The sequence below is a fragment of the Mytilus galloprovincialis genome, chromosome 6 (assembly GCF_965363235.1).
Source record: "Mytilus galloprovincialis chromosome 6, xbMytGall1.hap1.1, whole genome shotgun sequence".
NCBI classification, from domain to species: Eukaryota; Metazoa; Mollusca; class Bivalvia; order Mytilida; family Mytilidae; genus Mytilus; species Mytilus galloprovincialis.
In genome coordinates this window covers 83,099,794-83,113,825 of record NC_134843.1, presented here as the reverse complement: position 1 = coordinate 83,113,825, position 14,032 = coordinate 83,099,794, and the positions used below count along the sequence as shown (strand labels likewise).

Genomic DNA, 14,032 nt, shown 5'->3' with positions numbered 1-14,032 from the left:
ACAGTAATAAAACAACTGTTGGTTAAGCTAAGAAGTTTAGTCTAATTGTCTACTTGAGCACAAAGTGAATATTAGTTTTTTAAACCTATTTTATAATCACTTAAGATGTTGCACTTGTTTGCACATACTTTATAAAGTTTTAGTTGCAGTCAGATTTATTTCAGTCTAGCGTCTTCTACTTAACAGGACTGGGTGATGCCTATATGATGGCAGGAATTCCTGTTAACTATGGACACAGTTTAATTGAATTCTCGACATCTTTGTATCGAGAATTAGATAAGACGGAGAGTGTATGTATATCACCGTATAGTATCACTGCGGCGTTTCTATTGTTAATGGTGGGTGCAAGGGGACGGTCACAACAACAAATATCATCGGCTCTTTTTAAAAATAGCATATTTTCAGAGGAAGAGAAGTTGAAATATTACAAGTCACTGAACAGCTATATAATTCGACTAGCTGGAGTAAATGTAAGTTTAGCTAGTGCAAATAGATTATTTGTAAACGACAGATTCACAGTACTGCAAAATGTAAGAAAGAAGGCAAAACGATATTTTGGGGCCGATATCAGTTTGAAGGATTTTACAAGACCCAAGGCATCTGCATTTGTGATGAATAGATGGGTGTCGAAACAGACAAACGGCAAAATTAAGAATTTGATCGAAGACAATATGATAGACGATGCCACTGTTATGTTCATAATAAATGCAGTGTATTTTAAAGCGACTTGGGAGAAACAGTTTTCACCAAAATTAACCAGCAAGCAAAACTTTCTGCTCCCAAACAACAAAACGATTGAAGTTGACATGATGAGCGTAAGATTAATTGTTTCATTTCATAAAGGCTTTGACTTCACTGCTATAGCATTACCGTTCAAGGGAGGAAACTTTGATATGGTCTTCATTTTACCAGATAAAGAAGTGGAGCTTAAGCATATTGAATCGAGAATATCATTGGAATTCTTATCGGATATTTCTTCTGGATTTAATAAAAAACAATTTGATATCTTTATTCCAAAATTTAAGTTAGAGTCAGAATTTGATTTAACGGAAGAACTACCTAAACTTGCAGTAACTGATATTTTTGAAGCAGGTAAAGCTAACTTTACCAACCTTATTGTTGAGAAGACACCAAATTTATATGTTAAGATTGCTGTTCACAAAGTTGTCTTCAATGTGAACGAGGCAGGTGTAGAAGGCGCTGCAGCTACTGCTTTTGGAATTGCATTTAGAAGTGGCGCACAACTGTTTTTGGCAAATAGACCCTTTTTGTTTTATGTAAGAGATATCAAATCAGATCTTATTTTATTTATTGGTCGTTTCTATCCTAAAGTCAGGTAAATTGTATTAACATACTCAAAACGACATTACTTAAAAAAAAATAATGATTACAACCAATAGCAGTTAAAGCAAATCCAAGGGCTGTACTATTTGATCACAATAGTAATGGTTTGTTCAAATAAAATAATGAAAATATTAATGTGAACTATGTGTCATATCAAAGAATTAATCTTGATATGAGATAACTGAAAACAATTTTGTAAATTTGTTGCTAGATATGAAGTAATTAAAACCTTGTGTTCCAAGAAGTTTGTATTCCGAACTGGAATGTTTGCATACATTAGATGTATTATATTAACTTATTTGCATACATCCTTAATCTATTATGTAGATACAAATAAAAGTATAACTTCTGTAAGCCAAACTCAAGCTTGTGATCAATTTTGTGATTTTATTATACAGTAAAATCTTCTTAATTCGACCTCTACCAGCCTGGACGAATGAATTAGTCTCATCCGAGCTCGAGTGTGACTGCATTCCTTTGAAATGTATAAAATACCAGTATGACATTTCTGTAAACTAGATATTTTAATTATTGTAACTTTTTTTTCGGTATGTCAATTAATGATTGTGTATCCAGTCTCCATATTTTTTCTTTCTAGAAATAAAAATGTGAACAAGTTTAACGTAGTTTATTCTTTACCCAACAAATGAATTATCTAGTAAGTAAATATTGAAGACCGCAGTTTACTTTTAATATTGTGGCTCATTGTCACTCAGACCAACCATTTGATATCTAATCACATTTATTTTCATAAAAAACAATACATACATTCACCAGTATCTTTGAAATGAAAGCACTAGCTATAGATAAATTGCATCATAATAATTAAACACACAAGTACAATACAAAAATTAACAAATAAAATCGATACAAAAATATTTACCAAGGGCTTTCACTATCAATGATGGAATCACTGGTGAAATTAAACAAGTCCCGAAAGATCACTGGGTCGTCTGCTTTATGATTAACTTTCTTTCAAGCTGTTTTCTGGTGAAGTAGCAGTTGATCTTGGCGAGAGTTGTGGTAGCTATTGTTCTGTGTTGTCCTAAACTTCATAGTATGACTGGTACGTTGCAGTAATCACTGGAGGATAAGCTTTGAAAGGGTTTTCTATCGTTATCGTATCATCTTCGTGACTGTCTTCTGTTTCTTTCATGGTCAAAATTATGTTGTTGATAATATACTCGTCTGTTAGTGGCTCAGTTAGTGAATTTTCAATGTGGATGCTGTTGTGTTCTGTGAAATTAATTCTTACAAGACGGGCTAGTGGAATACCATCGTCGTCGTCACCTTGAAACACTGAATATAAAAACTGACATCTGCATGTCTAGAACAGTTGCTTATGTTGTGGTTATGCACTATAGATTATAGAATAACTCGGGAAGCGAAACAAGTCATGGAAAAATACTGCTGAGGCCCGATTTCCTTCTTCGTTGCCCTGAGTTTCAATGTATTACTGGTACTGTGGATTCATTTGTGTTCGTGGGTACCAATTTTCGTGGATTGAGTAAAACTGGCATTTTCGTGGATATTTGATTTCGTGATTTTGCCAATCTCTGTATATAAAGCCTATAGAAAATGTGTAGTACGTTGAACATTGGAATTCGTGGTTTACATTGGCATGCAACGAATTATAATGACTCCACATGGCAGACAAGCCTTGGGCGTTTTTTTTTGTCGTTATCGTATCCTCTAAGTCACTGTCTCCTTCTGTCTTTTTCAGTGTCGAAGTTATCTTGTTGATGATATCGTCGTTTGTTAGTGGCTTAGTGATTGAATTATCAATGTCGAAGCTGTCGTATTCTGTGAAATTAATTCCTACAAGACGGGCTAGTGGAATATCATCGACGTCGTCATCTTAAAACACTGAAGTGACTGAAACCACGCTCGGTGCAGAAATCGGAGTGCATCTAGGATAGTAACAATTAACTCTGTTTTACTCTCGGTTCTTGGAATAAGTTTTATCATGACTCAGCGGAAGTGAACTTCAGAATGATACCTTTGTCAAAGGGATGCGTCTAACTGGTTGCAAAATGTGGTAGGAAACCAGCTTAATATTTTTCAAGCCTTTAACGTGCAGATGGCAGGGCAGTTGTCCTCTATCATTGCTATTTTCCGTTGCTGACGTTAAAACATTCTTGTCAAGCTTGTTTAACCAATTGATAAAGGTTTCTTATGTCACCCATGCTTTTTGATTTACCTCATACTGTGTTGGTAGCGAATTGATAATCTTAAAGCACCTTTGGTGCTCTGATTTACAAAAAGATAGCATTTGGACTTTCACAAAACCGGAGACCGTTATCCTCTCTTTACGCCTTTTACTACCAATACAAAAGAGAGGAGAAAGACACCAGAGGAACAAATTAAAATCATAGATCAAAAATAAACTGACAACGACATGGTTGAAAAAGAAAAAAGACACCAGAAAAACAATAGTATACAAGACTCAACATAGAAAACTAAAGACTATGCAACACGAATCCCACAAATACTGTGGATGATCATAGCTGCTTAGGAAGGGTAAGCAGATCCTGCTCCACATGTGACAACCTACACATTGACGTTAAGTTTATTCTTATATGTTTAAATATCATCATTCATAGACATTCCACCCAGTAAACCACTACTACCATGATATCCTTCTATTTCAATCTTTAGCCCGCTGCATTTTTCATCCATGGCGTTATGGTAGGAATAATATCAGTTTTTGTGTTTTACAATGTTTTTGTTGAAAAAAGAAGGCTTTTCGACGGCAATTCAAGCCATCTTTTTTTTTGGTAATTTCTTTGTACGCAGAAGTATTTCCGTTGAACACTTTCAGTGTAATGCATATCATTTCATAAGCAACACCTTTAGAATGTGTATATGACGAAAACTTGCAAAGAGTAAAATTAGACTTTCAATGAAATTTGGTGCAATTGTACATTTTATTTTTCGTTTGCTGCATGATTTACATTTTTTGTCAGCGTTTAACAGTTTCCTGGATTAAACTCCCTTTTACGAACCAACGCCTGTGTGAATAATTTCGATAGTACCTGAAGTGGATACCTTAGTATGCAGAATTGTGAAATTTTGCAAATGAATGCAACATTAAAATAATACTCAAAATTGACAACAACACTTCAAATGGTCTCAATTTCATTTGCTATGGGCTACATGTTTCGCCTTGCATTCATGTGAAACATGTAGACCATAGCAAGTAAAATTGGAGACCATTTGAAGTGTCAATTTTGGGTATTAGTTTCCTGGATTGATCTCGTTTTTTTATAACGTTTGTGATCAGAATTTTGATACATATATTGAACATCTTTGCTTGATTTTATAGTGATAAGGAGTATAACATAAGGTTGACTACTGTATCCCTAATTTTGATCTTTTTGCCTATTTTGTCTGTTTGTTTTGTTTACACGAGGTTGTCAATATAATGGAATTTGATGAGCCTGTCATACAAGAAAGGGGATTATCAAGCTTTAAAATCAGGTTTAAACCACCATTTTCTACATAAGAAAATGTCTGTATCAAGTCGGAAATATGACATTTGTTTTTCATTCGATTGATGTGTTTGAACTTTTGATTTTGCCATTTGATTAGGGACTTTCCTATTAGAATCTTCTTCTGATTTCAGTATTTTTGAGATTTTTTTGTTTTGTTTTACTACTAGTCGAAATCGCTACCAATCAGTAGAGTGGATAGAAATTAGATTATGAAAATGTAAGTGTATCAAGTGTACCCGAACATACTAACAATTTTTCTGAAGCTGACAATATCATATATTTATTACACAAACATAAATTAATATTTCCTTGCATTTCTCACTAGTTTGTTGACACCATATATCTATCTGAACATCCAATTGATATATCATATTATTCACAAAGTTAACACCATCAAAATAAGATAGTCACGAAAAAAGCAAACCTGTCAATGAAAAGGCTTAAATAGGAAGATTAAATATATAAGCCAAATTATATATAATTGTATTATCTCTTCTATGCATATCGCCTGCTTCAATCTGTGTTGGTCATCGCGTCAGATATAAGAAGATGCGGCATGAGTGTAAATGAGACAACTCTCTGTATAAGTCACAATTTGTAAAAGTAAACCATTATAGGTCAAAGTACGGTCTTTAACACGGAACCTTGGTTTACACCTAACAGCAAGCTATAAAAAGCCCAGAAATGTCTTTAAACCATTGTAACGGAAATGATGGCTACTATAAAACAAAGCATGGTTTACTGATTTTTATAATAGAGGTGCAGTCAATAGATCTGACTGTTTCTTCAAATTCCCGCAATTCTTCATCTAATTATTTATTTTACTTTAGTATCATGGATGATGAAAAATTGATTAAAAAAAAATTACCACAGTTGGTTGATAGTTTTATTCATTAAAGGTTGTATTACACAAACGTCAAGGATAAGGTAAAATCATAACTATATATATAAGGAATCAAAAGTTTTATGTTACAAAAAAGACTAAAATAACTGTTGCTTTATATCGTTTTATATCTAGTGAGAAGTCCATATTGTATGTCCTGCGAAGTTGGTCGCTGGCATTTCCGAATAAACTGTGTGCTGTCAATTGATAGGAAACATTATTTCCTTTATATGTTTTGGTATTTCTTGTTTTACGCCTTGATAAACCCTCATTTTTCCCGTTTAAATTCGATAACTTATCAGCCTTGGTTTTTATTTTTCATTGTGAAATTACTATTTCTTATGGAGGCAGATATAGAGAAGCGCTTCTGTCGAAAGTAATTCATCAAGTGCTATTTGGTTTTTTTTCTTTAAGCAGATACCTAATTTGATGGAGTAGAAATTGTGTTTGACAGACCAGGCTATATCATTAATACAACATTTCTCCGTATGCAATTTGTTATTTGCGTGAAATAAATATAAAATGAACGTGTTTTTATTTGTTCATCTGATCATTTTCTATTATTTTGCAGTAATTTATAGTACATTGTAATTTTTTTATCTTCAAATATGCATATGAATGTTTAATACGCAATTATCTACAAAAAAATACATTACTATAAAACACAAATAGTGAACAAACATTACACATGACTAGGCACTTGTCTGATTTTGTTTACAGCTTTCTCTTGGTTGGTATGTCTCTCACGTGCGATTCTCTGATATTTGAGAACGTAATGAAAGATGTATTGAATGATTTATACATGTTTTGCAACTTGGAATTCCTCCAACCAATAGGTAGCCATTTGTCCTTTTCCCTATAAAGATACACAGATTGTTAGTGTAGAATTTCATCTTAGTCTAGTGTTACTCCCTAGCTGCAACCACCAATGAACCTAATTGAATCATCGACACAAATATTACTGCACCTGATGCGCATTTCAACAATATATGTCTTTTCGGGACCGAATTCTAACAAAATAGTCGTGCTTCTTTTCTAAAGAATGACGAGAGATTCAGTTTCGAACTGAAGTCTCGTAACAAATAACAAACAACATATTTGATGTACCTATATTTCTCTAATTTGATATTTGAAATGAATTGGAATACAAAAAAATAAATTTAGTTCATCCTAGCTCTTTTCTGAATTGTTCGTTATCGGGAATTGACAAGTCACATATTTTTAAAACCAAACATGTATTTTTTACTTGATTTATTTCACTTAACTGAACGGAGTTTAATTGGCTCGCTCATCATAGACCAGGCCATCTATAGACAGGTGTTTTGGAATAAACCTATCAATTTAGTGTCCAGAGTAATGGTAATTGATCTAGTTAAAACGTGTAAATAATATATGTGTATTCGCAAAATAGACAAAAAGACACGGCCGTTCAAAACGTATGCATATGTCATTATTATATATTGTTTAGCCATACTTTTTTCTACCTTATATCCCGAATGCTTTTTAGGGGAATAGGGGGTGCACTGGGAAAGTAAGTTGTGAATAAGAAAAAGTGTTTAAGTAATTTTTTAATGTATCATTTTTCTGAATCACGTTTAAAATAAATCTCACAATCGGAATGTTTTAAACAGAATACTACAACAACCTATAAGATTCTCTGCTAAAGCTCATACAAGTGCTAAAAATTTTAAACTATATATTCTATTCATTCCATGTCGTACCCTCAGTTCCTTTGTAAATCTGTTTGATAGCACTAATTATAGGCGATTAAAAATCAGTAATAATAATTATAACGGTAATCAATCTTATTACATATGTACATCTTCAAATATGCTGATCTTTTGCAAAATAAACGTAAGCTCCGTCAAATCACATGAAAAAACATTGGAATGATTGTACTCGGGGAAAGGAATATTTGCTTGCAAGTACATAACAAGTAGCATACATTATTACCTTAACATCAATAAGACCTCTGAACTCTGTTATAAAATTCCCATGATGGCTCAGGATTTCTTGTGTGACACTACTTATATGTATCTTTCCACCTAAGATAAAATGAAAATAATTTTATTACAACAATTCACATGGCCTCATAAAAGAAAAGTTAAAACTATTCATACATAAATGGCCGACTTCAATGATTTGTATAGAATAGAGACAGAAGATGCAAAGGTAATATTAAAAATCCATAATTCGAAGAAAAACAAAATCGCCTTGTATAACTAAAATCGAAAGCGACGAAACGATAAACAAGTCCTAAAATACTTCATCGAAATTTAAGAATGATTGCTACGAACCCCACCGAAGAAGGGAAAACCATTAACTTCAAAAGAAACAATAGTGGGTGGTTTGACAGTAGCAGCGTTTCTTCTATGAATGCATGGCGCAGACTAACACTAAGTTAAAATGTCATATCCAGCTCAATGAAACATTAAATGTTAACAAATGTCAAACTTAATCTGTTTCGAAGAAGAAAAAAACATTTCAGAACCTATGTTTTTACCATCTTAGCTCATCGGATAACTGATGCCCATTATAATCAATACGTTTTTAGCTAAGCCTAACGTTTAACTAGTTTTATTTCTAACCAGGTGATTCTAGCTTCGCTTTTTTGTAACTGTTATTTGGCATTATCAGAAGGTCCTTTTGTAAGCTAATTATTAGAAATTTCATGTATGTGGCATAACATTACGTACAGTAATTTAAAAAATATATAAAGCGAAATACAAGTCCTGCAACTAGAAAACTCAAGTAAATTTTGAAATATCAGAAACGAATGATAACGCTAACATAGCAGCCACATATTCCGTCAACAGTTATGGATCTCGAAAGGAATACAATACCTAATCATTTTAAATATCACCTGCCATTCTAAATATCCTTCTCATTATATTTTATAACAACTATACATACGTCCATAAAACCAATATATTGCCTTATTGGTCAGATCTAATTACAGCTTCGATGCAGTATCGCATACGTGTTTATGAAAAATTGTCAATTTATGAACACCCAAAGAAAATACTAAAGAACTTTCATCCGAAAGAGAAAAAATATAGTTTGGGCTTTGAATCTATTTTGTAAGATTACTCAAAGTTTTGTACTATCTTTACTAGATGGTGTGCTTAAATGTTCAAAAGTAAGCTATACTATTGTTAGACCGTAATGTACACACATTCAATCAACCCTGATCGGTGTGGTGTATGACAAGTAATCCTTAATCTATGCTTTTTTTAACGTTTGCAGCAAAGGTAATCCAAAGCGTTGCTAGCGATCGTTGTTATCTTGTCGAAGAGATATATTTTGATCCGAGTTAAAGACCTTGACTTTGAGATGAAGACAGTAGTCAAATCGCTAGCCCTTTATTCGTGTTTTGCAAGACATTAACCCGATTTTGAGTCTTTCTTTTATATATGGTCTGTTTTCTAAATCACAAATACTCCAAAACATGTTTAATGAACGTATGAGTTCTTTTAAGACGCTAGGTAATTTCAATACATACTAAATGTAGGCTTACCGATGCCGAAAGACTGCATTCTAGATGCTGTATTGACTGTGTCACCAAACAGACAATATCTTGGCATTTTAGTGCCAACACATCCAGCAACGCATGGTCCTGAAATATACCAATGGATATTAAATAAGTAATAATAATAAAACATAGTATTACTATAAAGTAGGCGGTGTGAAAAGAACTATTATTTGGTTCCTGAGATTGCAAATATATTTAAATTAACTAAGTAAAAGAATTAAGTTAATTTGATGTATACATGAGCAAGTTAACATTAACTTTAGATTTTAATGCAGACATCTCACGGTTCTGATGTCACTCTCTTGTTGTAGATGTAAATAGTGATTAACATATAGCTTTCTGTGAAGATAGAAATTAGCAAACGCATTGACATCTTTTTAGATATATTTTGAATCGAAATATACATGTTGGGTTTTTCCAAGTCTCATAAATCGAAGAATTTAATTTGAAGGTTAAAAACAAAAAAAAGAGGCCGAAAGATACCAGAGGGACAGTCAAACTCATAGATTAAAAATAAACTGACAACGCCATGACTAAAGAAAAGTAAGACAAACAGACAAATAATAGTACACAAGATAAAACATAGAAAAGTAAAGACTGAGCAAAACAAACCTCCACATGTGGCAACATCTGAGGGAAAACCATTAACTTCAAAAGAAACAATAGTGGGTGGTTTGACAGGAGAAGCGTTTCTTCTATGAATGCATGGCGCAGACTAACACTAAGTTAAAATGTCATATCCAGCTCAATGAAACATTAAATGTTAACAAATGTCAAACTTAATCTGTTTCGAAGAAGAAAAAAACATTTCAGAACCTATGTTTTTACCATCTTAGCTCATTGGATAACTGATGCCCATTATAATCAATACGTTTTTAGCTAAGCCTATCGTTTAACTAGTTTTATTTCTAACCAGGTGATTCTAGCTTCGCTTTTTTGTAACTGTTATTTGGCATTATCAGAAGGTCCTTTTGTAAGCTAATTATTAGAAATTTCTTGTATGTGGCATAACATTACGTACGGTAATTTAAAAAAATATATAAAGCGAAATACAAGTCCTGCAACTAGAAAACTCAAGTAAATCTTGAAATATCAGAAACAAATGATAACGCTAACATAGCAGCCACATATTCCGTCAACAGTTATACAAAAACCACAGAAAGACAATAAAGAATATAAACAATATCTGAAATTCTAAAGTAACTACCGATGAAAACATATTTGAAGATCAAGATATATACTCTTACCGTTAAAATCAAAGTTTACTTTAAAATCTTTAGATTATTTAAACAAAACCTTTAACGTAACATAGACTATATATAGATAAATCAAACTTTAATGAATACGGGAGATTACATAACAAACATTTTTGAACAACCGAAGAACTGGATATATAAAGAGTTTCTTTTTAAATCCACGTGCATTTTACAAATACAATATAAACATGCCATTCTTAAAGTCATCTGAAACGAGTAACTGATGAAAAATAATGTTTATCCAATTCTTGAACCAATGCATGTACATATCATAAACTAAGTCAACTGTGCACGTTTTTGTCATTTTGTTACGCATTTATATCGTATAATCGTCAAAATAATTTTCTCTCGGTCTATTATGATGTGAAAATATGGCAGCTAATTGGTTGTCGTGTTTTAAAACCGATGTTTACCGATTGTCACCTTATAAAAGCTCTGATTCCTTTCACGGATTTGGCTTTACTTTTTGGACCTTTTGGATTATAGCTCTTCATCTTTTATATAAGCTTTGGATTTCAAATATTTTGGCCACGAGCATCACTGAAGAGACATGTATTGTCGAAATGCGCATCTGGTGCAAGAAAATTAGTACCGTTATTTTTTTTTATAAGTAAACCATCAATAAACAATTAAAACAAATCTTTAAAATTTGGACAAATTATATAATTGTCTTGAGAAAAAAAGTATATGTACATAAGTTTTATGATAAATAGAAGCCAATTAGTTATAAAAAAAAATATGCATCATTGTTTTAATTTAAATTTTATATGACTTCAATCAAATGAATTAAAACTAATGTCGAGTATATGTCAATGAAATAGCAACCCAATGAAACATTGAATACAAAAATCTTTTTGAACCAACCTGAATGAAGTCCAATTCTTATCTTCAAAGTTCTACCCGGCATATGTGGTATATCATACCCGTTGACTTCCTGTCGGATTCTCAAGGCCATTAATGCTATTTCCGGAGCATGATTCCATCCGTTAGGTGTCGGTACACCACTGGCAACCATGTAAGAATCACCAATCGTTTCCACTTTATAAACATCATACTTATCTATACATTCGTCAAATAAACTGCAATAACAACATATACATGTATTGGGTAAAATTGAAAAAAAATAAAAGAGGAAATTGGTGCAAGTTCTACGTTTACAGTGTTCGTACATGTACATGCGTGTTTTATTTGCAACTGGATTTCAAACAAACAACAATCAATTAATCATTACGTTAACACTGTAATTATAATGGGTAGGTTACACTCATAGTTGTGTATTTAAACTTTAAGATATCAATCGTTAAAAAGTTGACCGAAAGAAACCCAAAACATGGACCAAATATCAGAGCACAACTGACAATTTTCTTTTTTTATCGACTGCAACATTCTGGTAATAAACAATACACACTTGTGTGAGATTATTTTGAGTTGATGAATAACTGTGGAATTAAATAATCTCATCATAGATACCAGGACTAAATTTTGTATATACGCCAGACATTAATAAGCTGTTGAAATATTTTAGTCATTTGATCAATTTTGTATAAGCTATAAACTAAAAGTTTGTGAAATGGTGTTGAGCTTTTGATTTTGTCATTAGATAAGAGGATTACGTTTTGATTTTTTCTTGGAGATATTATTTAACCTTTTATTCCATTCAGAGTAAAATCATTATTTCTACATTTACCTATTCAGTTTTATTAATCAGTTTTTGATAAAGTTTTACTGGATTTCTAAATTTTTGTAGCACGTCATTTTATAAAAGTTAAGAATAAACATACCTGTATAAGTCATTTAGTAGGTTAACAATTTCAATTGGGCTACTTTCAGCTCCTAGTTGCGTAAAGTCTACAATATCACTAAAGTATATTGTCACTTCATTGAAAAATTCCGCAATAGAAGACGTCCCTGTTTTCAAATTTATTACAATTTGTTTTGGTAACATCTGATAAAGTAAAACATCAGTCTTGTTTTTCTCTGTTGCTATCTTGTCGGTCTTTCGTTTAATTTTCTCAGCAAACTTTAATAAATTTCCTGTCATTTTGGCAACAGAGTACACATACGATGTAAACAAAATAGCGCTAACTGTTACAACAGCTATCAAAGTAGATAGAAAGAGATTAAACTCAAACTGGGCAACTATTTGTATAGCTTCTGAAAAAGATTGTATATCTGTGTTAATAGCTTGTCGAATTTCGAAAAATATATCAATGAATATTGTCATATTACTAAACCATTCTATACTTTTAGTTTCTCTCTCAGACTGTGACGTATTGGAACAAATATTTGTATAATCCTTAAACAATTCAAATGAATAATATTGATCGGCAAAATATGACAAGTAAGCAGAGTTTTGCATCTTTTCTCTGACTTGTGTTTCAATGTTCCCATGATGATGTATTGCTGTGTCTAAAAACGCCGATGACCGTCCATGTAATGTCATATAGTATGTCTCTATTTCTGTAGATTGCCATCCACAAGATGTAAAAAATGTCGTCCCAAGAGCTCTTTGTATCCCTATGTCATCTGCCAATGATAATAGAGCTTCAGTAGCCACCACCATCTGTTGTACTGCTGCATTATCCGATGGAGTAATAGACTGAACTATATACCTCAACAAGGCATGAGTAATTGTAGTATAATAGTCTAAATTATTGAGAATATTTATAGATCTGTTCTCAACATACCTTCTATGATCAGCTAGCGATGATAGCAAATCTTCTACTGTCCAATAAAAATTCCTTACAAAAATACCAGAGTAAGGCCACTTTACGCTGATCAAACTTGTATTCGTTTCTTGTCTCAGTATATGAAGCTGGTTTAATATAGCAGATGATACATTTGATGTCCCAATGAAAGATGTAGACATGCCTCGTTCTCGTTGTAGATGCTTTATCAGTTCACTCATTTTAAAATTGTACTCTATATTCTCTATAGCTATTGATGTACTTTGTCGGATTCTAGATGCTCGATTTAATGAAATTCCAGACAGCATTATTATTGCTGATATAGGAATGATGATCACAACGAACATTTTCCAGTGGTTACATAAACTTCTGATTTCAGACGCTCTTGCTTCCTCCACTGCATCGCTATCACTTTGCTGGTCATTCTCGTTACTTTCACTTTTAGCGCAAGATCTAACTTCTATCTCTGACTCCGGAATTATGCTGCCTTTTTTATTGCATTTCATCATATCTCAAATATGTACTGATTTCGAATGTTATTGTTTATTTTCTGTAAATAAAAAACAGATTATGAAGTTACTTGGAGACTGAATCATTCCGCAAAATACAATCGATAGGAGTATTGAGTAAAATTATATTATAGATACATGTCATGCTAACGATTCCAATTGTCGAAGTTTTACTTATCTTTCGCGGACAGTTCTAGTCGCCGGATAAAAGCTAGTTTTACTTCATAGCGCTTTTTTTTTTATATCTGAGCGTCACTGGTTAGTATTGAGTGGACGAAACGCGCGTCTGGCGTATCAATTTTAAACCTGGTACCTTTTGTTAGCCAT

At 32.5% G+C, this 14,032-nt stretch overlaps 2 protein-coding genes across 2 annotated transcripts; one reads left to right on the top strand and one right to left on the bottom strand.

Moving 5' to 3' along the window:
* Positions 1–233: 233 nt before the first annotated feature.
* Positions 234–1,340, top strand: LOC143081038 (antithrombin-III-like). Its single transcript, XM_076257274.1, has one exon. The coding sequence runs from the start codon at positions 336–338 to the stop codon at positions 1,338–1,340; it is 1,005 nt and encodes a 334-aa protein (XP_076113389.1). The 5' UTR covers positions 234–335.
* A 4,407-nt stretch (positions 1,341–5,747) lies between these two features.
* LOC143081037 (atrial natriuretic peptide receptor 2-like) lies at positions 5,748–12,550 on the bottom strand. The gene is made up of 5 exons (XM_076257273.1): positions 12,291–12,550; positions 11,374–11,588; positions 9,239–9,337; positions 7,675–7,766; positions 5,748–6,577 (listed from the first exon to the last, which is right to left on the bottom strand). Exons 1-5 carry the CDS (start codon positions 12,548–12,550, stop codon positions 6,518–6,520), a joined length of 726 nt encoding a protein of 241 aa, XP_076113388.1. The 3' UTR covers positions 5,748–6,517.
* Positions 12,551–14,032: the final 1,482 nt, after the last annotated feature.